Raw genomic sequence first — 26,965 nt, 5'->3', positions numbered from 1 at the left:
GGGAGCGGTGTCCACATTAAGATCCAGATTCTGTTGAAGGATGGCCTCAGCTGTCACGTTGGCCATGCCCTCTGATGTGTTTTGCCCTAACCACCAAGGCTTGATCACAGATGAGTCTCCTCTGTGATCAAGCCCTGGTGGGCAGAGTGAACCGCATCAGAGGTTATGGCCGGCGTGACAGCTGAGGCCATCCTTCACATACAGGAGTTTATGGGAGGCTCGAGCGGTGCCCTTTTCTTTCTCTCCTTCATTATACTGTGTATATTTTATAGGATAAAGGTGATTTAGGAGCACAGTGTTGTCAATGGGGTTGATTTATATAGTAAGTGCAGAATGCTGACTTTGTAAAGTGAATGTTCACTTACCTACATGAATAAGGTAAAGCTAGGTTAATTTAATTTATCCAAATACTGCATATGCAAGAAAATTAAAAAAATAGTATTTGTGCTTGGATATGATTAGGTGATTAATGTGAATACAACTTCTCTAACTGAACATTTAATTTTCAAAGTCAACATTCTTTACTCCTTTCCTAAGTCAAACCCACTAACTGAAATATATTATTCTTATTAAAAATGGGGATCTCATGGCGTTTTAGATCAGTAAAAGTCAAAGGACAAATAAAGATTGATTTACTAAAGGCAGATAGGCTATTCACTTTGTAAGGTAACTTTCCCTTAGCTTAGTGAATGAGGTGAAGTACTGCTGACTTCTATTATCCAAGCATGTCCAAGCAACAACAGTTTTGTTTTTTATTTAACTTCCATGTGATTGGGTATTCTTTGCAAAGTGAATTTTTATCACATTTGCTAAGCTGATAAATTTCCCTTGCAAAGTTACCAGTCTATTTGTTTTTAGTAAACCAATCTCATAGAACCATTTTTGTTTTTAGTAAACCAATCTCATAGAACCATACAGCTTCATAGTCTATACTTTATTATTTCTAGGTCTATTGGTGGCTCTACTGTACAAGTAAGCCAAAACAACAAGTGTTTTTCCATGTACACTAAACTGGGCAAGTTCATAGTTAACAAATGAGGCAACGAAATTAAATGACAGGTCAGCTCTGATTTTTTCCATATTTTATCAGAACAGTGTATATTATTTAATTGAACATTTCTAATGCCCTTCAGTTACTATAGCATGTGCATACAGTATTTTCCACGATGTAGAGAAAATGTGCCTACATTAAATCAAAGTCTAACTAAAAAAGTAGGAAGTAATTTATCTAATGCAGTTTATCTTTAATTTGTTTTAAAGCCTTAACCATTTTATTGGTAATGCAATGCTTACATTTCATTGTAATTTAAAAAAAATTTTTAAAGCATTGTTTTCATTCACAATACAGGGACCTCCTGTTTTAGTTGCACTTTAAAAACTATACTCCTTAAAACCTCACACTTTTTTGTTAGTTCAATGTTGGAGAATCCTGCTATTTATGATTACAGTGATAATTAAATGGCATAGTAGGAATCCAAGGGGAGATAGAAACCCCTGGTGAAGGCTAATGTTCATGAAAGGAGGTGGGTTGCCAGATTTTTATTAAATGGCTTTTCCACATAGATACAAATTTCCTAGATTTAGGAAAAATGACCAACATATGTGTGTTTTCCTGGCTAGTGATTCACTTTAAAATTATTAACTCTTTGCATATTGTTATTCCATGTGCTGACTTCTCTGCTGCAATTGTGGAGAGTGCTGGTAGTTAACCTATTAGGTCTTTTAATGGTTTTATTCTAATCATTCCTGCATTGAAGAAAACAGTTCTAAAGTTGTTGCTGTACCATAAATTGCCAGATTTCCCATGCTGATTTGCAATAATATTCCTTAGCACTGTGTCCCAAATCACTCAATGTTCCTGTTGACTTTGTGAAAGTTATTGGTATGAGCCTTGGGACACTGCCTCCCAATAACAATGCTTGGACATTGCATTAAGTCACTCAAGAAACCAAGAGCTTAATTGTGGAAGTCAGGATTTTTTGGCAGTGAAAACTCAATTTAACCTAAGAAGGTACAGTCTTACACACTGTGGTGCCACCTTTATAGCAAAAAATTTAGTTTATGACATTATTTGGTCGTCCATGTTTACTTAACACACAGACAGATTATAGTACAAATCTTTTACTGAACACCCAGGGTGTGCACTAAACAGAGGCAGTAACTCCTCTAAGTTGGTCTGCTCTGCCTCTCCCTTCCCAACACTTACAAAGCAATAAGAGAACCATTGTATGACACTGAGTTGCTGTTATTGGCACAGTACGCAATGGGAAAAGTTAGAATGCTCCAGCCAAAAAAGGTGAGCCTGCATTTTGAATCTGGGCTTCCATGGGTGCTCAGGGAAAGAATTGTACTATATGACAGGTACTTGCTGTCATCTTGCAGTTTCTCCATTTAAACTGAATATTTAGACTGAAAATTTCACTTTAATCTGTTCTGATAAAACAGTGTTGTACTTATTCAGCAAGAATAATGGTATTTTGCAAAGTATTGTAACTAAAAGCAGCCAAATTTCAGCAAACTGTAGTGAAAGATGACATTTGATTGGTTGTTATGTATTTCTACATTATACACATTACATTTTTCTTTACTGAATAGGCCTTTATGTATGTACATCATTTGGCTTCTAATATGTCCTGTTTGTTCAAGTAACACTGTAGCCATGATCAATTTGCACTAATTTTATCCTTTCGCTCTTACCTTTCCCGAACAAGGTTCTTTGAATTCCAAGTATGGCTTCTTTTTGCATAGTTACATTGGTCCAGCTTGGACCAATGTAAACATGCATATGCCATACCTGCGGGATCCCTATGGAAGCAGAGAATTGCTGTAGAAGTTACTGCTAGTATAGTGACCGCTGCTGTGCTGCACAATGAACACAGGGGATTGCTTGTTTGACATGGGTGCCATTAGCAGAACATCTTGCATTTTTCTCAATGAACAAAAGATGCTTTCTAACTGCATGAAGTGGAGAGGCAGACGGTGGAGGGATGTCATGATCTCCACTTAGTCCAATCAGAGAGTGCTTTGCATTCATTGACAAAAATGCAGCCAATTCTGTGAATGGCTCCCATGCAGAGGGAGTGAACCTGTGTTTTCACTATGCAGCAGGGCAGCTGCTGTGCACACGACATGAAAAATAGTGGCTATCACTGTAGTAGTGGTAATTACTACAAAGATTTCACAGAGATCACACTGATATGGCATATGCATACTTACATTGGTCAAAGTAACTATGCAAAAAAGACATACCTGGAATTTAGTTTTAACCTTTAAGTGTTGCTTGAGGTGATTGTAGCCATATTAGTTGACAAAAACAATTGAGTACCGACGTGATACTTTTTTTTATTTGCACTAACATACAATTTTGAGGAAAACTTTTGGGGTATGTCCCCTTCTTCAAGGTCCAGGCAGTACTACACAAAGTTTTAGCAGAATGTTAGAAGAGATGTGGGGGATGAAGAAAAAAGAAAAAAAAACCAAACAGATGTACAAAGCAATGGTTAAAAGACTAGGATTCAACTAGAGATAAGACACAGCAAAAGCAAAGACTGGGAAGGGGGAGGGCAGGAAACAACACTCACAGAGGGAGTCATAAAACTGTTGGATAATGATTGAGGAATCCCATGTCCAAATTAAGGCCGTTATCTCTTGTGTCAAATAGAATTATCATTCTTAGTTCAAACGTTTTTCTTTCCTGAATGGATTTGAAATTTCCTTTAAGAACTAAAATTTTTAGGTCTTCCATATTGTGGTCTGGTTGTGCGAAATGGTGTCCCACAGGTGTGCAGAAGTCATCTTCTTTATGTTCCTTGATGGTATGTCTGTGCAAATTCATCCTTGTTTGCAACTTCTGTCCTGTTTCGCCAACATAAGATCCTTTGCTGCATTTTCTGCACTGGCTAAGGTACACAACATTACTAGAGGTGCAGCTGTATGATTCGGAGATATTGAAGATCCCTTTTGAGTGTGTGACACTTTTCGATGGATTGATTTGGCTGCACAGTTTGCAGTGTTTTTTATTGCAGGGTTTGCTTCCATTATATGTGACATCTTGATCAGAAGGAAGTTTCCTACTGATTAGTTTATTTCTGAGGTTGGGGGGTTGTCTGAAAGCTAGTATTGGGGGTTGCTGGAATATTTCTTTCAGAGTTCCATCCTCTGTTATGATGGGTTGTATTACTGGATTATTTTTCTTATTCCTTCTAGTGCTGGGTTGTATGTGGTTCCTAGAGGTACACGGTTGTTTGTTTTTTTCTCTTTGTACAGAAGTAGATTTTCTCTTTGGATTCTCAAGGCTGTGTTTATGCTGGTGTTGATAGTTTTGTCCTTGTAACCTTTCTTATGGAAGGAGTCTGCTAGTGTCCCGAGATGTTTATCTCTGTATCTTGGGTCAGAACATATTCGGTGGTATCTAATGTCCTGACTGTGTATGATGGCACGTTTCGTGTGTGGAGGGTGGAAGCTAGAACTGCGGAGGTAGTTTCATCTGTCAGTGGGTTTCCTGTATATTGAGGTGTGAAGCTTTCAGACAACCCCCCAACCTCAGAAATAAACTAATCAGTAGGAAACTTCCTTCTGATCAAGATGTCACAAATAATGGAAGCAAACCCTGCAATAAAAAACGCTGCAAACTGTGCAACCAAATCAATCCATCAAAAAGTGTCAGACACTCAAAAGGAATCTTCAATATCTTTGGATCATACAGCTGCACCTCTAGTAATTTTGTGTACCTTATCCAGTGCAGAAAATGTAGCAAAGGATCTTATGTTGGCGAAACAGGACAGAAGTTGCACACCTGTGGGACACCATTTCGCACAACCAGACCACACTATGGAAGACCTCAATATTTTAGTTCTTAAAGAAAATTTCAAATCCATTCAGGAAAGAAAAACTTTTGAACTAAGAATGATAATTCTATTTGACACAAGAGATAACGGCCTTAATTTGGACATGGGATTCCTCAATCATTATCCAACAGTTTTATGACTCCCTCTGTGAGTGTTGTTCCCCCCCCCAGTCTTTGCTTTTGCTGTGTCTTAACTCTAGTCGAATCCTAGTCTTTTAACCATTGCTGTGTACATCTGTTTGTGTGTGTTTCTGTTTTTTTTTTTTCTTCATCCCCTACATCTCTTCTAACATTCTGCTAAAACTTTGTGTAGTACTGCCTGGACCTTGAAGAAGGGGACATACACCGAAAGCTTGTCCACAAAATTGTATGTTAGTGCAAATAAAAAAAAGTATCACGTCGGTACTCAATTGAACCTATAAGTGTTACTACCTACACTAGTCGAATCACTGTAGTCTTCTTTGAATGAAGTGTGGTGTGATTGTTTACATTACCGCTACTCCGATACACTGTACCTCCAGCATCACCACACATATTTGCTTGACACACTGGATAATGGCATCAGGGGTGCCCGAAATGGTTACTGCCCTCTCTGTGGAGTTAGGCAGCATATCTCCTGCTACCTGCACTTGAGCACCTGTAGACTGCAAAAAGGAGAAAGCATAACAATGTACCAAATATTGTGACATTTCATAAGTTTATGTTGTTTGCTTTGCATTTGTCATTGTACTATGTGCTAACTTTTTGATTTTTAGCATACTTTATAACATATAACAATAATTATACCATGAATCAAGGAAGATAATAAATGGCACTATGATTACTCTAAAAGTGCGAAGCAGGCAATATACAGTATATGGAAAGCAGATAACTAGGTGTTTCCATACATGTAAACTTTGCGAACACCCCAAGAGCCTCAATTATACAAATCTGGGTCATTTACTTTTGTTGAAAACTCAGAACTCCAGCTACACCTTGCTGTTAACCCATAAATATGGTGGATGGCCTCACTAACCAATACTTTCCATATCTGCCATTAACAAGCAAATTTTCAAGTGATCATAGAATCTAAGCAGTTTATGTAAAAGAGCTATTGAAATAGGCCTCCAGAAAAAAACTTTTTTTAGTTTGTGGATAGAATATAAAAAAGGATACATTTCCTGGCAGGTTTTTTTTCAATACATTTTTATTGAATGTTTTAAGTATACATTGAGGCTGTGCACCGCAAGACAATACCATTAGAGTTCAAAAATTGTCTTGATGGGAACTGTCAGAAAGTTGCCCCCCTCGAAAACTAAAACAATTGAAGATGACGATTGGTTACACACTAGGATTTTCCACAAACCTAAGGTATCGTAAGGCTAAAGAAGGGATGTCTCATGTGTTTTACTGTCTCACATACAGTGGGGCAAAAAAGTATTTAGTCAGCCACCAATTGTGCAAGTTCTCCCACTTAAAAAGATGAGAGAGGCCTGTGATTGGCATCATAGGTAGACCTCAACTATGAGAGACAAAATGAGAAAAAAAATCCAGACAATCACATTGCCTGATTTGGAAAGAATTTATTTGCAAATTATGGTGGAAAATAAGTATTTGGTCAATATCAATAGTTCATCTCAATACTTTGTTATATATCCTTTGTTGGCAATGACAGAGGTCAAACGTTTCCTGTAAGTCTTCACAAGGTTGGCACACACTGTTGCTGGTATGTTGGCCCATTCCTCCATGCAGGTCTCCTCTACAGAAGTGATGTTTTGGGGCTGTCGCTGGGCAAAATGGACTTTCAACTCCCTCCAAAGGTTTTCTATAGGGTTGAGATCTGGAGACTGGCTAGGCCATTCCAGGACCTTGAAATGCTCACAGGAGCAATCAAACAATCAGATTCCAAACTCTCCACCATGGCAAAGACCAAAGAGCTGTCCGAGGATGTCAGGTACAAGACTGTAGACCTACACAAGGCTGGACTGGGCTACCAAACTATCGCCTAGCAGCTTGGTGAGAAGGTGACAACAGTTGGTGCAATCATTCACAAAAGGAAGAAACACAAAACAATTATCAGTCTCCCTGGGTCTGGTGCACCATGCAAGATCTCACCTCGTGGAGTGTCAATGATCATGAGAACAGTGAGGAAACATCCTAGAACAAAGCGTGAGGATCTTGTCAATGATCTCCAGGCAGCTGGGACCACAGCCACCAAGAAAACAATTGGTAACACACTACACCGACAAGGATTGAAATCCTGCAGTGCCCGCAAGGTCCCTCTGCTCAAGAAAGCTCATGTTCAGGCACATGTGAAGTTTGCCACTGAACATCTGAATGATGCAGAGGAGGACTGGTTGAACGTGTTGTGGTCAGATGAGACCAAAATCGAGCTCTTTGGCATCAACTCAACTCGCCGTGTTTGGAGGAGGAGGACTGCTGATTATGACCCCAAGAACACCATCCCAACTGTCAAACATAGTGGTGAAAACATTCTGGTTTGTGGGTGTTTTTCTGCTAATGGAACAGGACAACTGCACCGCATCAAAGGGATGATGGACGGGGCAATATACTGTCAAATCATGGGTGAGAACCTTCTTCCCTCAGCCAGGGCATTGAAAATGGGTCATGGATGGCTGTTTCCAGCATAACAATGACCCAAAACACACGGCCAAGGCAACAAAGGAGTGGCTCAAGAAGAAGCACATTAAGGTCCTTGAGTGGCCTAGCCAGTCTCCAGACCCTAATCCGATTGAAAATCTGTGGAGGGAGCTGAAAGTTCGAGTTGCCAAATGTCAGCCACCAAACCTTAAAGACTTGGAGAGGATCTGCCAAGAGGGGTGGGCCAAAATCCTTCCTGAGATGTGTGAAAACCTGGTGGCCAACTACAGGAAACATCTGACCTCTGTGATTGCCAACAAGGGATTTGCCACGAAATAGTAAGTCATGTTTTGTGAAGGGCTTCAAATACTTATTTCCCTCATGAACATACAAATCAGGGCATAATTTGTTAGACATGCATTTCTTTTGAATTTTTTGTTGCTATTCTGTCTCTCAGTGTTACAATACACCTACATTTCCATTTTTAGACTGGTCATTTTTTTGTGAGTGGGCAAACATTCAAAATCAGCAGGGAATCAAATACTTATTTTCTTCACTGTATATATATATATATATATATATATATATATATATATATATACACATATGTATATAATTATATACCGTTGGTCTGGCCTCTGGCAGGAGCTATTGCTGTCTGTGTCCCAACTGAGGAGAATTCCTTTCAATTCCTGCCCTGCTAATCACCAGAGAATTGCTGTTTGCATATTCTCTATAATGCCCATATAGACTTTACTGAGGAGCCAGTGAAACTCCTATTGTCTTGCAGTGAACAGTTTCAGGGGGTTTATAACTGAAGAAAGTTACAGTTGAACTAAACAACTGAATGCATTGGCTCCCCGGCCCCTGTTCCATGCTGCCTTCTTTAAAACCATGGCATGTGTGCATGTGCGCCGCTGGTGCCTTCCATGTATCTAAGACCTGGCAGGGACTGCCATGTGCACATATTCTAGAGGTCTTCTGCATGTGCGCACAATGCTTCCATCTTCTGGCTGATTGCCACTATACCATCACGTGGCATTTGTGCGCATGCATGCACACATAAGCTGCACATTGGCAGCTTAGTAACACCCTGCTTCCTATGATGTAGCTATCTCTGAAAGAAGCAGGGTCCGTCCTAGGCTGGAAAAATGGAACTACTGCTTTGAAGCATGAAAATAAATAAAACAGTAAAAAATGGAATGAAAATTATTAGCTTTTCCATAAGAGGGAGAGGAATGTGTACATTTAAAAATTGTGATCATGTTCAGTATTTTTAAAAGTGATATTAAAGTCTGTTTTTTCACTTGTACCTACGGGTAAGCCTATGATAAGGCTTACCTATAGGTACTGTAAATATATCCTAAATGTGCACCTTTTAGGAGATATTTACCTGTGTAGAGCACCGGCGCATGCGCTCTGAAGGAACGGCATGCCTGTGCTCTTCTTTCAGAGCTGTGTGCTGTAAAAAGTGTCTCCCGCATGCATGCGTGGATGTGACGTCATTGCAACTTGGCTGTTCAAGCTGCCACAGCCCTCGAACGTGGAATTTGGAGGGCTGGAGGGCTTCGTTTTAAGGTAAGTTTCGCATAATGTGCTAATATGCGATGCATAGCACATTATATAAACAAAATAGGAAGCGCCATCTAAGTGCAGAGTGAAATGTAATAATTTAATAATTCAGCAGTAATAAACACTTACAAGAGCTAGAACATGTTCTTAAAATGTTAAAAAGCCTCTGTGTCCTGGTCCAATGTCCGCTTGGGCATTGTGGCAAGCTGGAAGTGGTGTCTGGCAGACAGGAGACACTGTGGAACCCTGAAGTTGCTCGGAGCCAGCATCGAACACACGCTTGCCTTAGGCAGAAATGATGTCAGCAGGGACCAGTAAAGGAGATGGACAGAATCACAGCTAGATCATGTTCTTGTAGATGTTGTAAGTGTTTATTGCCATTGAATTATTAAATTTGTTAAAATGTTAGCATGTGATTCTGGAGGAGGTCTCTGGGACAGCGGCCACTAATTCAGAGTCAGCTATACCCTTTTGGATCCTTTATGGACTACCTAATAGGCTTTTAACATATGGACCTTGATCTCTATCCCCACCTGCGCCAAAACCCTTGTTTGATACTAGCACATTATGCCTTTGTCTTGCAGGGGAAAACGTTTTTTCTTCTCCCAGAGAGTTTACTACCACTTTAATGAAGAACACTGGAGGCAAGTTTTTATAAGCCTCTTCTAACCTTAAATGACTGACGATGTAGAAATGTGGGATACATTACCTTTAAAGCAAATGTGAATAACATGTAAAGTACCACACAATTTACAAGATTTATTTTACATATGGAAACTTTTACAAATATAATTATTAATCATTTTTTTATATAAGGTACCTGCTATTTTATCCCAGTTGAGCCCTTCAAATCACCAAGTGCACTAACCTCTCTGATCTCTTTGATCTTGGATCCACCTTTTCCGATCAAAGAGCCACACTGGCTTGCCGGTACCACAAGCCTTAAAGTGACAGGTGGTTTGCTGGTTGCAGTGCTGTTACTCATTGAATTTATGATATCCTAGGAACAAAGAATACTTTAATCCAGTATAAAGATTTTGTGTTCTGTAGTAAAATTTAGAAGATGATGTTCAGTGATGGTGTCACACTGCCCTCTGCAGCATAATAGCGATACAAGAATGCAGAGGTACCAACACTTTCCATTAGTAATCTTCTACAGTGCTCTGAGAAGCCTGACATTTAGGGTGCTATAATAAGCAAATATTGACATTAACTAGAATGTCTAGTGAAAGTTCTCATTTATCAAGGTTATGGTAAATCTAGTAATAGTAAGTCACATCTAACGGGGCTTGTTCTGTAATTTTGAAGATGTGTCTGAAAAATATCCCAGCATTGGTATCCACGTATTCAACTTGGAAATTTGTGTTTTTCCCACACTTTTGTCTCCCATGCTTTACTATTGGTTCTTTAATGTGATTGGTGGCATCACTAACCAAGAACTGCTTCAAAGAGAGAGACCAAAGTGCCAACTTCCAAGACAAAGTCAGTATTATCAGAAAAGAGCTGCTGGGGCTCTTTAGAAGATTACTAAATGGATGTGGCGGCACCTTTGGGTACACTTCTAAAGGCAGTTTCCTACCTATATCGCAGTAGAGGTATAATGGAAAGCAGAATTCTAGCAAATTAATGAAAAAGGTAACATATTCAAATCACATATTCAATCAAAAACAATAAATGTTTACAAATACTGATGGCATTATTACCTAAAATATATCAATAGGTTAGAATAACAAAATCCTCCTTCAGAACAGACATCGGGCTGGTAGAGTAAATGTCAACACTGTGAACCTACTGTACTTAAGGGCGGACTGACCATTTGGAAACTCGGGCACTGCCCGAGGGCCTGGGGTCAGTAGGGGGCCCCAGGAGATGCCCCTGGTACCTTTTCATAGGCTTTTTTGAGTTTGGGCAAGGACACAGGGGCCCCATGATCCCCTATTGCCCGGGGGCCCCATGAGTTGTCAGTCTGCCCCTGACTGTACTGTATTGTTAAATTTACTATAGAAACACATCTGAATTCCAATCGTCAAGGGATCCTTGGGCCCACTCTGTAATCATTTTGTTAAAACCTTGGTAAAATAAATACATCTTGATCCATTAATTCCCCCTCTGCTACCCTGGAGTAGCACTGTGCCAATATAAAGCTTGCCTCTAACCGTTTGTACTTGTGTACTTGTTTAGCCTATTCACTGTTGTTACTTGATATCATTCCCTCTTGCAAAGGAAGCAGAAAAATGAAATGTGGAGAATGTCTCTGGTACATTCTTCAGTGTAATATGTAGGATAGAGCTAATACTATCACACTTATTATGCAATCATTAGTCCACAGGCATATTTTTTACTCTCTTTTAAATTGTTATTCATCTGGTGACTATGCCACCTACATAACGCAGCCAATGCATACATTTGTTGTTACTTCTTTGTAAAAAACCTGATTGTACCTAGCTGGAGATAGCAAGACTGAATTCAGAAAACATAATGCATAGTTGCTAACTGTCAAGGATTACTAATCTGCAGTGCCGCTGTTTCTTAATAATAAACTAAACTCCCAGCCACTTTTGTATCAATCCGCCAAATTGGCCCAGCGGATTGATGTAGAAAAGGATATTAGTTTAATTCACAGGAGGCTCTGTGCTGCATATTAGTCTGCCGGACCTGAAAATGAAAAAAATAGTCCCCAGTCTGCCGCTGCTCCCTTCCCGCATAGCAAATGGCAACAGGAAAGTTTTTCTTTTTTTCAACTGCTCTATCTGCGGTGTCCTTGTCCTGATCTCAGATTTCTGGGACACTGGCCGGGACTGAGCAATGGCAGGACATCATGTAAAAACTCGGACCCTCTCCTGTGGTACGTCTGCAGTCTCTGACCCTCTCCTGTGGTACTCCTGCAGTCTCTGACCCTCTCCTGTACTATGCCTGCAGTCTCTGACCATCTCCTGTACTATGCCTGCAGTCTCTGACCCTCTCCTGTACTACTCCTGCAGTCTCTGACAATTTCCTGTACTACTCCTGCAGTCTCTGACACAGTCTTGTATTACTCCTGCAGTCTCTGACCCTCTCCTGTACTATGCCTGCAGTCTCTGACCATCTCCTGTACTATGCCTGCAGTCTCTGACCCTCTCCTGTACTACTCCTGCAGTCTCTGACCATTTCCTGTACTATTCCTGCAGTCTCTGCAACAGTCTTGTATTACACCTGCAGTCTCTGACCCTCTCCTGTACTATGCCTGCAGTTTCTGACCCTCTCCTGTACTGTGCCTGCAGTTTCTGACCCTCTTCTATACTACTCCTGCAGTCTCTGACCATAGTCCTGTACTAACTGCAGTAACCTCTAGGAACCAATCAGTGAGCGGTAATGATGTGCTGTAACCTCTAGCAACCAATCAGTTAGTGTGGACCAGTTCTTTATGTTTACATTATTAAGTTTTTTTAAAATAAGTCTGTCTATGTGTGTGTTTATTTGTTTTTTGGAATGTTGGGGTAGAGAGCAAAATTGCATGGGAGAGCCCAAGAAAATCTCAGACTCTGTTTAACCACAACCCCTTTAAGCCATACTCAATATTTAGCATAATTTAAACCACACCCATTGTTTGGCACCTTCTTTTTCAAGTTGGGCACACCCATAAATGAAGGCCCCACCCCTAATTAACATACTGCTCCACCTACACTGTCTTTCTGAACATACAGGAAAAAAAAGTGTCCCTAAAAATTTCTTTAAAATGTTGGCAGCTATGCATGATGTAAGGAGAAAAACCAAGAGTTCTGTAACCATTGGGTGTATTAAGCCCAGACATAGGTCAGCTTGCCGTATTGTCAAGCTTGCGAAACTGAAATGACAAGAGGAAGGACAGATAAGTTGGAATAATAGAGTGCTCAGCAGGTTCTCTATAAATTCAGGCTTTGTTAGTCTTCTACAGAAGCAACGGTACTGAGTCTAAGTTGTCCAACAGGCGTTTTCCAAAACAGAAAACCAAATCTAGGGCTGATAGTGTAGGCTGAAAGTCCAAAGAATCAGAAAGTGATCCAGAACAGGGATCAAAGACAGATGAACAAAAGCAGGGCAGACTAGGGCCAGATTTAGACCTTGGGGGGCCCTTCAGAATCAGGGGGGCCCTCATACACAGAGTTGGTTTACATTCTCAATGATAGTTACACATTTTCAAAATGCATGACACAATGTCATTCTGAGATTCAAGCATACACACACACAGTAATAGGCTACCTTACATAGGGGAATGCCGTCCCCCACCTTCCCCTAAAAAAAAAAATAAAAGTCAGAAGCTACAATACAAATACTGCAGCTGCTGACTTTTAATATTAGGTCACTTACCTGTCCAAGCATCCAGCGGTGTTCTCACCCGAGCCGATTCTTTAATCTGACATCTTGACTAACGGAAACCGCCAGTGAAACCTTGTGGCTTCACAGCTGGTTCCCTACTGCACATCCACAAAGCATGCTGTGCTTTGTGAGTGGGCCGCAGTCTTCGGGGACCTGTGGAGTGTTGTTCTGTCGGCTGTGAAGGCTGTTGGGGAAAGGGGGGGGGGCAAACTTCCAGGTCAGTTCACCCCAGCCAAATGTGGCAGCAGAGGGGGGGGGCAGACAAGCAGAGCTTCCCCTTTTGGGTGGAACTCTGTTTTAAGAGTGTAAGAGCCCTATGTGTGATTTGCTTGAGCTGCGAAAATTCATTTTCATAAACAATACAATATTCCAGTCCAGAATAAAGCTTTTTACAGATGATGGCAGGCAAAATATTACTTCCCAAAATACATTGAACTTACAGTTAAACTTACATTTAAAGAAAGTAATTTATTATTATTATATATGTTTTACTTTATTATTTTATATACCAAACATAATTATACATACTGTACATTATTTGGACTACATAGACAAAATTGAATGTGTTTTTGTTTACAAATATGAAAACTCATACTATACCCTGGCCCAATATTTGAGACCTGTATGCTGTTAATAGTAATTGGAAAGAAATACCTCTTCAAATTTATAAGCAATCATAGCAAAGGCCTTAAATATAGCATCTGTTGGTCCAGTTATTGTAACAATCCTTTCTGGACAGTTCCCTTCTGAAATGTTAATTCGAGCTCCACTCTATAAAAAAGAAAATCATCATTATATCATTATTACCATGATAACATTAGTAACATTCAACAAGTTATATAGTTACATAGTTAGTCTGGCTGAAAAAAAGACAAAAGTCCATCCAGTTCAACCATAAAAAATAAAGTTATAATCCTATACCCACAGCTGATCCAGAGGAAGGCAAAAAAAACAGCAAAGTTAAAATTACTGTTATAATCTCTAACACTTTTTCTCTAGATTAATGCAAGCGATGCTCCAATGGGGAGCAAGATTTTATCTTAGACTTAAAGGAAATGTAGTACCAAATTATGAGCCTTAAGAAAGGCAATTATGGTGCAACACGTCAGTCAAGCAGTGGCGCCATCATGTTGGGCGGAGTCTTGATGCTATCTTTGAAAATGTTTTTGTGATATGCCGCCTTTATCTGCTGATATATATGTGAGTTTAATTTTAACTCTTTTAATAAAAAATAAAAAATGTATTTAAATGAGCACAGTTGACCTCCTTATACTGCAGTGGGGGTCCTACAGATAAGGTGAGCAGACACCTATAAGGTGGGGTGAAGGGCACCTGGGTGTGCATAGCATGCATATTAAAGCCTATCTTATTTGTGAAGAAATTGGAATTTTAGTTCAGATTGCATGGGAATTGGATGGTGTATGGAACTTGATTTATTGAATGTTCATACTTTCACAATCTTTTATGATGATTTATTAATATTGCACTAAACTTTTTAAGAGAGGTTATATTTATTGCAAATTTGTGCATTCACTGATTTATTTGATTCATGATTTTATATTATTTATATATTTATATTTTCAGTCATCCTTATCCACGTTCACTATTTGTATTGGGTATTTCTATTTATTTATTGAAAGCATTTCACTATTTATTTATTTTTATAATAAATTATGCAAACTGCATGTATGTAGGCAGTGGGACACAATGGGGACTGTGCTTGTATATACCCTTATATATTATGTAAAATATCTTATGGTGTTACTTACCTCTTCCCTCATTTTCTTCACAGTTTCTCCTTTCTAAAAAAAAATCAAAACAAAATAGGATAGTTAATTCTATAATATTCAGGTTTAACATCCTTCTTTGCACAAATAACTTGTTTTACCACTAGGTGGTGATAAGACGCACAAAGATTTGCAATAGCTTTTCATTGGTATACAATGGGGGCACCAAAAACGCTCCAGGTTTGAAGTCAGTAGGAGCAAAAAAAATTCTAGTGTCTGTGATCAAGTGGGAAGAGAAATAATGCCATTTCATCAGTGTCAGTGAGAAAAAGAGCACATCACCGTTGGTGTCAGTGGAAGGAATAGTGCCCTATTGGCATCAGTGGGAGGATATTGCTCCTTCATTGCCACCACTCAGAGGAATAATGCCCCATTGTTGTTGTTAATTGGAGAAAGTGTGTCTCATCATTTGTATCAGTTGAAGAATTGTAGATCATCATTTGTATCTGTGGGAGGAATGATGTCCTGTCATTTGTGTTAGAGGGAGGAATAATGCTCCATCATTGGTGTAAGTTGGAGGAAAGGTGCACCATCAATGGTGACAGTGTGAGCTATTGTGCCCAATGTTGGTGACAAGTGTGTGAGAAGAATTTTGCTCCATTGTCATTGTCAGTGGGGGGGAATTATTCTCCATCGTTTGTGTAAGTGGAAGAAATAACAAGAAATAGTGTCTAATCATTGGTGCCAGTGGAAGGAATCATGTCCCAAGGGCCATATGGAGGCAATCAAAGGACAGTTTGTGGACCACTGGCATACAATGTATTATCTCACCTTTCTCTGTTGTAATTTGCTTTAGACAACAGAAAGCAAATAAATAACAGATTTAAAGTATTAAAGTAATGCTACACATATAATTTCTGCAATCAGTTGGGGATTAGAAGAGGCAGTTTGTTCAAACAAAATAAGGCCTCATGCATACTGGACCTCTGGCCACTTCTCCTTTCCTCCTGGTAGCAGAGTTTTGTCAGAAAAAAAGTTGGAACGCCTTTAAGTGCATTTATGCGCATCAAGCTCCTGGGCGTAAATTCATTTCACTGGCCAGAATCATAATTTATTCTAGCCATTGAAATGAATTAATGCTCAAGAGCTAAATGCACCTAGCATTAGAGTGCCTACACACATCAAGAGTTTTCTATGCCAAAACTCTGCTGCTCCTGGACACGCTGGCATAGGTGGGGGCTCAGAACACTTACATTGTGATCAGCTGTGTCACTGGACACAGCTGATCATGTGGTAAAAGGGTGTGTGATTGGCCCTTTACCATATCATGTGATCAGCTGTGTCTGATGGACACAGCGATCACAGAGCTTTCCGGGTGCATGCCCTAGGGGACGTGTGGGAGGCGCAGTTTTGGAGGACGTCATATGATGCCCTCCCAGAACTAGACAACCACGCTGTAGACGTCATTCGCCTATAGCTCGCTTGTCAAGTGGTTAATGAAGAAGAACTACATTAAAATGGCGGTGGCTAAAATGCCAGGGGGGGTGTTTTTCAAAGTGATTTCTCAGGGAGATAAAGCTTTCAGTTTGTGTTGCTCAGATACAGTTAAATTCCACTTTAAGCATTATTTGCATTTAAATTGACCTAACAACATAGGTCAGTCTCCTCTGAATTTGGTTTCCTAAGTATTAGGCTTTTACTGCAATTCATCCCCAGCCATAACCGCACACAATACAACTGAATACATGTGGACTGCATCCCAATTACCACCCCACATAACTTTACTTTTACTTTAATATCACCTATATTAAAGTAAAATTCCAAGATAACCAGGCTAACTTTAAAAATGCTCTCTCCCACCTCCTAACACATATGCTGACTAACCTGTGTAAGAAAGACTTACCTATTTTCACCTACCTATTATAGACACTTACCTATTTTTAGCCTGCTCCAGCCTGGTCAAGTGATCTCCCCTATGTTAGCCAACAGTGGCTGCAAAGGAGAGAAAAGATCACTCAACAATACCTGGGAATGCCTGGAAGCAGTGATGTCACCTGTTGGCTCTTATGGCCATCCAGTGTTGGTGCTCCTTCCACTCCCCTGCAGCCACCACTGGCTGACACAGTGGAGCCAGATCATGTGACCAGGCCAGAGCAGGCTGAAAATGGGTAAGTATACATATCTTTTTTACATAGGTTAGTCAGTATAGGTGTTAAGTGGGGGGAGGGAACATTTTTAAGATTAGTTAGACTGAGGCTTGAATTTTACTTTAGCCGCTTTCCCGCCGCCCTATAGCAAAAATACTGCTACATGGTGGCAGGGCTGCACAAAATCATGTATATATACATGATTTCGCATTTTCAGGTAGGGGGCACGCACATACCTACACTGCCATTGGCGGCTTCAGCTGTCGATCACTGGGTCCCGGCCAGTGATTCCCCACCCGGTGATTGCCAAGTACAGGGAGAGACCTGTATGTAAATAACAGATCTCTCCCCTATCAGCACCTGCACACTGCTTTGTATGGCTCTGCATAGCAGAGCCATACAAAGCAGTGTGTTTACACAGTGAAGCACACAGTTAATCCTTTGATTGACCCAGATGTTAACCCCTTCCTGCCCAGTGTCATTAGTACAGTGTCAGTGCTTTTTATTAGCACTGATCACTGTATCAGTGTATTTTAAATTTTTTTTTACTGGACATGTTTAATAGCAAATAAAATGTTTTTTTTTTCTCAAAATTGTTGGTCTTTTTTTTTTTATAGCGCAAAAAATAAAAAATGCATAGGTGGTCAAATACCACTGAAATAAAGCTCCATTTATGGGAAAAAAGGAAATAAATTTCATTTGGGTGCAGTGTTGCATAACCGCGCAATTGTCAGTTAAACTAACGCAGCGCCAAATCGCAAAAAATGGCCTGGTCAGGAAGTGGGCTAAATTCTCTGGAGGGCAAGTGGTTAAGCTGAGATTTCATACATAATGATTAAGCTCTTGCTGAGTGAAACACAGTACAGGGAGAAGCCCAGGTAGGTGGTGCACAGTTTCGTAGCTCAATAAAGTTGATTGCAGGATAGTATTTTGATTGGAATTCTTCATTTGCATCGGGTCCTGAATGTTAAAGAGGAGTTGCACTCAAAAGCCTCCTCCCCCCTCCACTGTCATATTTGGCACCTTTTGGGGGAGAGGGGGGAGCTGATACCTGTTTTTAACAGGTACCCGTTCCTACTGCTAGCTCAGTTTGCCGCGACGAAGGGACAAAGCGGGTGAGAACATCGCTGGACTCTGGGACAAGTAAGTGTGTAGACACAAATCCAACACCTCCTGCGCTCAGGGACCCAGATCAGAGGAAGGCCGATCGGACAGTATATGATTTGAAATTGTAAAGTTCATCCAACACTGATCAAAGATTGTGCAGCTCTAGCAAAAAAGCTGGGGAAGCTTGATACAGACTGTGGTAGAGAACAAAAACAGAGCGCACCAATCTTGCGCATTACCTCAGTAGGCAATAAATACATTTATTAACAAAGAGATATACTCACAAGATAAGCAATATAAAAGGCATATAACATCCAAGTACAAAACACTGGTTTAGGAGACACCTGCGAATGAGCTCTGAGGAAGAAGGGACACTCAGAGAGGGGCTTGGGAGTGAGCATACATAAGTGCCCCCAGAACAAGCGGCTTGCTATGGGGGTCTCGGAGATAAGGAGGAGCCAGGAACACCAGCAGGGGACCCGAGAAGAAGAGGTTTGGGGATGCTCTGTGCAAAGCCATTGCACAGAGCAGGTAAGTATAACATGTTTTTTTTTAACTCTACCCTTAAAATCACTGCCAAGAAATAAAAAGGTGACAGTGGAGGAGAGCTCCAGCTCCAGGGAACCCCCCTCGAAACGCGTCAACTTGACCCTGAGAGTCTCTCTCCCATTTTGATGGGATTCGCACGTGTCTCCTAACCCAGTGCTTCGTACTTGGATGTTATATGCCTTTTATATATCTACTCTTGTGAGTATATCTCTTTGTTAATAAATGTATTTATTGCCTACTAAGGTAATGCGCAAGGTTGGTGCACTCTGGTTTTGTTCTCTACCACAGGTAAGTGTGTGTTTATTAAAAGTCAGCAGTTACAGTTTGTGTAGCTGATGACTTTTAATAAACACAAAAATGTCTGGAACTCCGCTTAAATTATGAGAGGGTGGTGAAACCCTTTGTAGCTTCTAACTTACTTTTCACACTGTAGCATTTTTTCTGCTTGTAGAGGTTGTCGTTTTGCTTGTTAAGGTAATGAATGAATTGAAAGTGTATACGTTCATTGTAAAATAAACTCCCTGAAGAGCAATAATCCAGCATCATTGCATAAGAAAAATTCAATGTAAATTCATACTATAGATAAAATATACCACCATACCATCATATTCTTGCGGTGGGGATGACCACAGAAAATGATACAGCAAAAGACCACGAAAAATGACAGAGACGATGGAGCTAAACCATTATGCAGTGAATCACTGCAGAAATGACATTTAATTATTCACAAGAGTTGTATGTTTTGCACAAATAAAGGCCACAAAGGTCAAGCTTCATTTGCTGTGCTAAGTAGGAAATAGGTAATAATGCAATAAAGCTTTTCAAACATTATTTATTAACTCTGCATATAGGTTGAAAAGGCACCAAACTATACCAGCTAATCCAGCTTGTTATGTAACCTATACCAGGCAGATAAGAGCAAGCTGTTACTTAAGACTAAAGCATACTTGTCAAAAAATAACCTAGAAAACGTAAATGGATTCTATTGGGCCTGAATTATAAAAGTGTAGGCTAGATATATTGGGGGCCACAGAAAGCATAGAAAAGTGGCCCCATGGGATTGTTGTCTCTGTCTCCCTGTTTTTTTTTTTTCTTTAATTTATTTGTCATTTATTGATTATATCCCATTAGCTAGATTACATGTTTAGCTTTGAAGAAAGTCCTTGGAGTTACTGGGCAGAAGTGCTGTCGCCAGACAGATTGTGGGCTATTACCAGAGTTACTATTTAGCTAACTGTGGATTCACAATTTATGTTTTGGAGGTCAAACATCTGTCCAATCTCTGTGATCTTTAGGCTAGGTTCATATATCCGTGGTCTGGGAAATGCAGAGATCCCTGTGTGTTTCCTGAACCGCATTGTTATTCCACTGTGTTTGCGATCTGTTGTGGGTGTCAAGAAAAAGTTAAAAACACTCCAAACGGATTTCAATCATAATGTGTTTTGCCTACATTGGATCGCATGGTACAAAACGACTATGAGATGAGGTTGCGATCCGGCTCCAAAAAAGGTGCCTGCACTTCTTTGATGCGACGCCGTGCGATTTCAGACTATTCAAAATGAATATGCTCAAAATGCACTGCACTGAATCGCATGTGAGTTGCACATCAATGCGGTGCAATTCCTGCGCAATTCACATGCGTGTTATGGGGGCTCACCCTTTATATGTCTCGCCCCATAAGGTAGCTAACAGCAATTACCAGGGGTGGACTGACAACTCATGGGGCCCCCAGGCAACAGGGGATCATGGGGCCCCTGTGTCCTCGCCCACACCCAAAAATGCCTATGAAACAGCCAATGAAAGGTACCAGGGGCATCTCATGGGGCCCCCTACTGACCTCAGGCCCTCGGGCAGTGCCCGAGTGCAAGAATGGTCAGTCCACCCCTGGCAGTTACCTTATGGTTTCCTCTGCTTCACCCAGCCCTCCCTGTTTTTTTTTTTTTCATTGTTGCGGTCGAACTTTAAGGGGGAATGTCATCTACTTTGTGGATTGAGACTGTCTATAGCAGTATGGTTAGTTTGCACTGTGACCTAAAAAGACGTTTGGGTGCCGCTCAGGTGAGGAGGTGAAATCCAAGATAGACCACTCTGAGTGCCTGCAGCAATGATGGAGGAAAGAATACACAAGACAAACATCAAAAGCAGAACTATGAGATGAGATAGATGGCAGTCTCAGCCCAGACTCCAGCCAGGCCACACCTCCAAAGTTTCACTCTGTAGAGCAAAACACATTGGAGGCGTGGCCTGGTTGGAGTCCGGGTTGAGGCTGCCTTGTATCTCAGCTCATACACATGGGTCTGTTTTGCATGTGCGGCTTGTGGATTCTATCCTCAGACGTTGCTGGAAAATGTTTTTTATGGTCAGTATGGTCAGCTGGAGTGTTCAAAGCTAAGCGGTTTGCTATTATTGATGGAACTTGTCATTTGGTTGTTTGTAAGTCTTAATTTTAAATTAAATAAAGTTATTACTAATATTTCTAAACCCAGTAAAGGGATTTTGGTCATCTTTCCCCCCACAATTTGGTTTGTGTGTTTATTTTTGCATTTTATTAGTTTGGGTTTGGGTGTTTGGGGCGTACATATCCATGCCTGTGCGTCAATCAATAGACAACCAAAGTGTATTCTTGATGTATTTACTATAACCCATGATGTGAGTGGACACAAAAATATGCTGAATTTAGTAAAAAAAATGTTATGCTATCAACTAGAAGCTCCAGCATTAAATGTACACTAGTTAAACAGGAACTCCATCGTTATCTTAACAATTACAACAGTGACACCTTTAGAAACACAGTATTTAGTAACGGCCATCTAAAGATATTTATTGATAATTGCTTGCTTTTTATTAGCTCCTCCTCCCCCCCTCCTCTGTGCAGCAGGTACAGCTCGTCCTCCCCCCTCCTCTGTGTAGCAGGCATAGCTCCTCCTCTCCCTGCTTTCTCTGTGTAGCAGGCACAGCTCCTCCTCCTCTTCCTCCCTCCTCTGTGTAGCCGGCACAGCCCCTCCCCCCCTCCTCTATGTAGCAGGCACAGCTCCTCCTCCCTCCTCTATGTAGCAGGCACAGCTCCCCCTCCCCCCATTCTCTGTGTAGCAGGCACAGCTCCTCCTCTTCTCCCTCCCTTCTCTATGTAGCAGGCACAGCTCCTCCTCCCCCCTTCTCTGTGTAGCCGGCACAGCTCCTCCCCCCCTCCTCTATGTAGCAGGCACAGCTCCTCCTCCCTCCTCTATGTAGCAGGCACAGCTCCTCCTCCTCCTCCCTCCTCTATGTAGCAGGCACAGCTCCTCCTCCCCCCATTTTCTGTGTAGCAGGCACAGCTCCTCCTCTTCTCCCTCCCTTCTCTGTGTAGCAGGTACAGCCCCTCCTCCTCTCTCTCCCTTCTCTGTGTAGCAGGCAAAGCTCCTCCTCCTCTCCCTTCTCCTCTGTGTAGCAGGCAAAGCTACTCCTCCTCTCCCTTCCTTCTCTGTGTAGCAGGCATATCTCCTCCTCTTCTCCCCCCCCCTTCTCTGTGTAGCAGGCACAGCTCTTCCTCCTCTCCCTCCATTCTCTGTGTAGCAGGCACATCTCCTCCTCCTCTCCCTCCTCCTCTGTGTAGCAGGCAAATCTCCTCCTCTTCTCCCTCCCTTCTCTGTGTAGCAGGCACAGCTCCTCCTCCTCTCCCTCCCTTCTCTGTGTAGCAGGCACAGCTCCTCCTCCTCCCCCTCCTCCTCTGTGTAGCAGGCACAGCTCCTCCTCTTCTCCCTCCCTTCTCTGTGTAGCAGGCAGCAGCTCCCCCTCTTCTGTGTAGCAGGCACAACTACTCCGCCTTTCCCTCCCTTGTCTGTGTAGCAGGCACAGCTCCTCCTCTTCTCCCCCCTCTTCTTTGTAGCAAGCACAGCTCCTCCTCTTCTCCCCCCTCTTCTGTGTAGCAGGCACAGCTCCTCCTCCCCCCTCCTCTGTGTAGCAGGTACAGCTCCTCCTCTCCCCCCTCCTCTGTTTAGCAGGCACAGCTACTCCTCCTCTCCCTCCCTTCTCTGTGTAGCAGGCACAGCTCCTCCTCTCCTCCCTCTTCCTCTGTGTAGAAGGCACAGCTTCTCCTCTTCTCCTTCTTCTTCTGTGTAGCAGGCACAGCTCCTCCTCTTCTCCCTCCCTTGTCTGTGTAGCAGGCACAGCTCCTCCTCTTCTCCCTATCTTCTCTGTGTAGAAGGCACAGCTTCTCCTCCCCCCTCCTCTGTGTAGCAGGCACAGCTCCTCCTCTTCTCCCTCCCTTCTTTGTGTAGAAGGCACAGCTTCTCCTCCCCCCTCCTCTGTGTAGCAGGCACAGCTCCTCCTCCTCTCCCTCCTCCTCTGTGTAGCAGGCACAGGTCCTTCACTTCTCCCTCCTCCTGTGTGTAGTAGGCACAGCTGCTCCTCTTCTCCCTCTTCCTCTGTGGAGCAGGCACAGCTCCTCCTCTTCTCCCTCTTCCTCTGTGTAGCAGGCACAGCTCCTCCTCCTCCTCTCCCTCCCTTCTCTGTGTAGCAGGCACAGCTCCTCCTCTTCTCCTTCCATTCTCTGTGTAGCAGGTACAGCTCCTCCTCCTCTCTCTCCCTTCTCTGTGTAGCAGGCAAAGCTCCTCCTCCTCTCCCCCCCTTCTCTGTGTAGCAGGCACGGCTCCTCCTCCTCTCCCTCCCTTCTCTGTGTAGCAGGAACAGCTCCTCCTCCTCTCCCTCCTCCTCTGTGTAGCAGGCAAAGCTCCTTCTCCTCTCCCTCCTCCTCTGTGTAGCAGGCACAGCTCCTCCTCTTCTCCTTCCATTCTCTGTGTAGCAGGCACAGCTCCTCCTCTTTCTCCTTCCTCCTCCATGTAGCAGGCACAGCTCCTCCTCCTCTTCCTCCCTCTTCTTCTGTGTAGCAGGCACAGCTCCTCCCCCTCCTCTTCCTCCTCCCTTCTCTGTGTAGCAGGCACAGCTCCTCCTCCTCTCCCCTCCTCCTCTGTGTAGCAGGCACAGCTCCTCCTCCTCTTCCTCCTCTCTTCTCTGTGTAGCAGGCACAGCTCCTCCCCTCTCCCTTCCTCCTCTGTGTAGCAGACACAACTCCTCCTCCTCTTCCTCCCTCTTCTTCTGTGTAGCAGACACATCTCTTCTTTCCCCTTCCACCTCCATGTAGCAGGCACAGCTCCTCTGTCCCTTCTCCTCTTGTAGCAGGCACAGCTCCACCTCCTATCCCCCCTCCTCTGTGTAGCAGACACAGCTCCTCCTCCGCTCCCCCCCCTCCTCTGCGTAGCAGGCACAGCTCCTCCTCCTCCCCCCCCCTCCTCTGCATAGCAGGCACAGCTCCTCCTCCTCTTCCTCCCTCTTCTTCTATGTAGCAGACACACCTCCTCTTTCCCCTTCCACCTCCATGTAGCAGACACACCTCCTCTTTCCCCTTCCACCTCCATGTAGCAGGCACAGCTCCTCTGTCCTTTCTCCTCTTGTAGCAGAAACAGCTTCCAGTCCTCTACCTCCCTCCTGGTAATCTTCCACAGACAGGTGGTACTTGCAGGGTGCACCATGCATGATGCCACCACGCTGCATTTTGTTTACATATTCTGGAGATCTAAGAAATCTGGTAGAGACCAGAACCAAAGCTGAATTCCAGCATTGCTAGGTCAGCAAGTTCCCAGCTATGTTAATCAGCAAAGTGACCTGTATTCACCTCACATGACACATTTATTATTAATGAGTTCAAAACATGAAAAGCGGGTTTCTATGTAATATTCATATTTGCCTAGTGCCTCTAGGCTCTTTAGACTCATTTTACTTTGCTTACTTGGACCTGTGAATAGATTTGATCTACTCTACTTGTTGTCACATGGGTTGATTTACTAAAGGCAAATAACCTGTTCACTTTGCAAGGAAATATTCCCTTATCTTAGTGAATGTGGTTAAAGTGTTACTAAACCCACAACAGTAAAATCAGTCTGTAAATGCAGTAAAGCATGCTTGTCATACTCACTGTGGAACCTAAGGGGTTAATCCTCTGCATTGTGTAAAAACGCTGTTTGATCCCGTCTTCTCTGACCCCCCCCCCCTTTCTTCCAGTGCTCCCCTTTGATCTTCTGATAAGACATATCTTGTGGAGTCACTCTGCACATGCTCGGTCTGGTTTGTATTGCTATTTGTATTTTTTTTTTTCTTGAGAGTGTTTGCGTGATCAGCAGAGGGTCAATCAACACTGTCCAAACAGAGGTCTTGGGTTCTGCATCCTCCTAGAGCAAAATTAAAACTCCTACAGGCTTTAACCAGTGCTCGGCTGGACACTGATATAAGTCACAAGACTGCTCTTACTGCTGATGAGAAAAGGTATTTAGCAGTTATATTTACTAATATAATTGTATTTTCATGTTCTGTGTACTGTGGGAAACCAGATATAGTGAGTGCAGGGTCCTGGGTTTAGTAACACTTTAAAACTCACTGTATTTTGCTTTCACATGATCAGATGAGGGAAGTCAGCCAAGCATCACCTCATTCACTAAGCTAAAATTCATTTACAAAGTGAACATCCTATTTACCTTTAGAAAGTCATCCGAAAGTACATACCAAAACCCAGTAGCAGTTAGACCAAGTCAAGGCTCATCATGCACTGTGTTTCTCAACCTCTTTTCAGTCAAGGACCCTTTAAAAAATTATGGACAGTCCTGAGGCACCCTTTAAAATCATGCAAAGTCTTGAGGCACCCCATTCTAAAATGTGAAAAACTATTCTAATAGTTTTATATAACGCAGCAACATCCACACATGTAGGACACCCAACATTAGAGGTGATTTATTCTTCCAAAGCAAATACACTTTTGCACACTGGTACTGACTAGTATGCCATTGTTTCTCTTCTCCCTCAGTTTTTCTCCATCACTGACCTAATGTGACCCCAGCACTTACAAAGAGGGGGAGGGGAGGGACAAACTAGGATGCTGTACAGGCAGCTGATATCCTCCTTATCAACGGATGATTTCACTGGTTGTCAGGTCGCCGATTGCTAGAAAGTCGTAATGTTGCACAATGAAAACCTTTGGCTTTGTGTAACTAAAAGGCAGGCTTGTTCCACCCGCTGGCTTGTATACAAGTTCTGGGCAATTTTTAGACATTTTGGCAGGGCAGCCTTGAAGAAACCTCAAGGCACCCCAGGGTGCCTGGGCACCCTGGTTGAGAAAGGCTGCGCTAGAGTACAAGTAGCTATGCTCCAAGCTATATTTACATATTGTTTACTCATGAGTCAAAACAAAATAACAGTGCAGTGCTAAGGACTCTATCAGAATGAATACCTATAAAACTTGTGAAAACATAACAATACACGAAAACCGTGTCATAATACCAAATCATAAAAGGAGTAACCTCCAAAAAATAGGGGACTTTTGAGACACTGCACTAAAGAACAAAACATAAATTAAATATAAAATTACATTTATTAAATCTTTGAACTTATAGCAATGCTGTTATTTAACCCCTTCACACCTAAGGGTAAAACAAATCTAAATGCCTAAGCACAATTCTGCAATGTTCATCACAACTACTTTGTACATCCAAGTGGATTATACCTTGATTTTTTCAGAAATTCAGAAATTGGGCTGTCAATTGGTGGTAAATGGTAATGAATAGCGCCTGATTTTTTTTCATTATCAAAGGAAAACTGGCCTAAAATAGTACAAAAAAATATTTTTTTTATTTAGCTGTGTGTTTCTTGTCACTATCATAATCTACCACCAAAGAACAGCCCAAAATAAATTCTCCAGCTCTTGATGATTGCAGCGATACTATATATGTGTCTGTTATTTGTTGTTTGTACCCGTAGTACAGCCCAGAAACAATAATACACATTTTGTTTTTGTTTTTTTTTTTACCTAAAACACACTGACACTGACATTGACACTAACTGACACTGATACCATTTTAAAATCCTGACCTTTGACCTGACCTTGACCCAAACACTAACCCTGGCACTGAACTAGATCAAACCATGATCTAGGTATTTTTCTTTATTTTTTATTTTATTTTTTAATATTTATTTATCTTCATTTTTTTTTTCTTTTTTTTTTTTACAATCATTTTTTTTTCTTTCTATGCCAGGAGTTAGAGAGATACAATGTATCTCTCTTCTCCATTCATAGAGAG

General features: G+C 41.9%; 1 protein-coding gene across 3 annotated transcripts in view; it reads right to left on the bottom strand.

Moving 5' to 3' along the window:
- The window catches only part of PCBP3 (poly(rC) binding protein 3), a 99,523-nt gene that overhangs the window by 30,284 nt on the left and 42,274 nt on the right, over positions 1–26,965 (bottom strand). For all 3 annotated transcript variants that reach the window (XM_089680862.1, XM_089680863.1, XM_089680864.1), the window contains exons 5-8: positions 15,103–15,135; positions 13,988–14,104; positions 9,867–9,998; positions 5,362–5,490 (exon numbers count right to left, since the gene is read on the bottom strand). In XM_089680862.1, coding sequence (XP_089536988.1) covers positions 5,362–5,490; positions 9,867–9,998; positions 13,988–14,104; positions 15,103–15,135 — 411 coding nt within the window. The remainder of the gene's footprint in view (positions 1–5,361; positions 5,491–9,866; positions 9,999–13,987; positions 14,105–15,102; positions 15,136–26,965) is intronic.

Source organism: Staurois parvus, unplaced genomic scaffold, assembly GCF_062004578.1.
Source record: "Staurois parvus isolate SC_StPar_1 unplaced genomic scaffold, SC_StPar_1.0 ptg000251l, whole genome shotgun sequence".
Taxonomy (NCBI): Eukaryota; Metazoa; Chordata; class Amphibia; order Anura; family Ranidae; genus Staurois; species Staurois parvus.
Note: the sequence above shows the minus strand (reverse complement) of the source record. Positions and strands in the feature narration are given on the sequence as shown.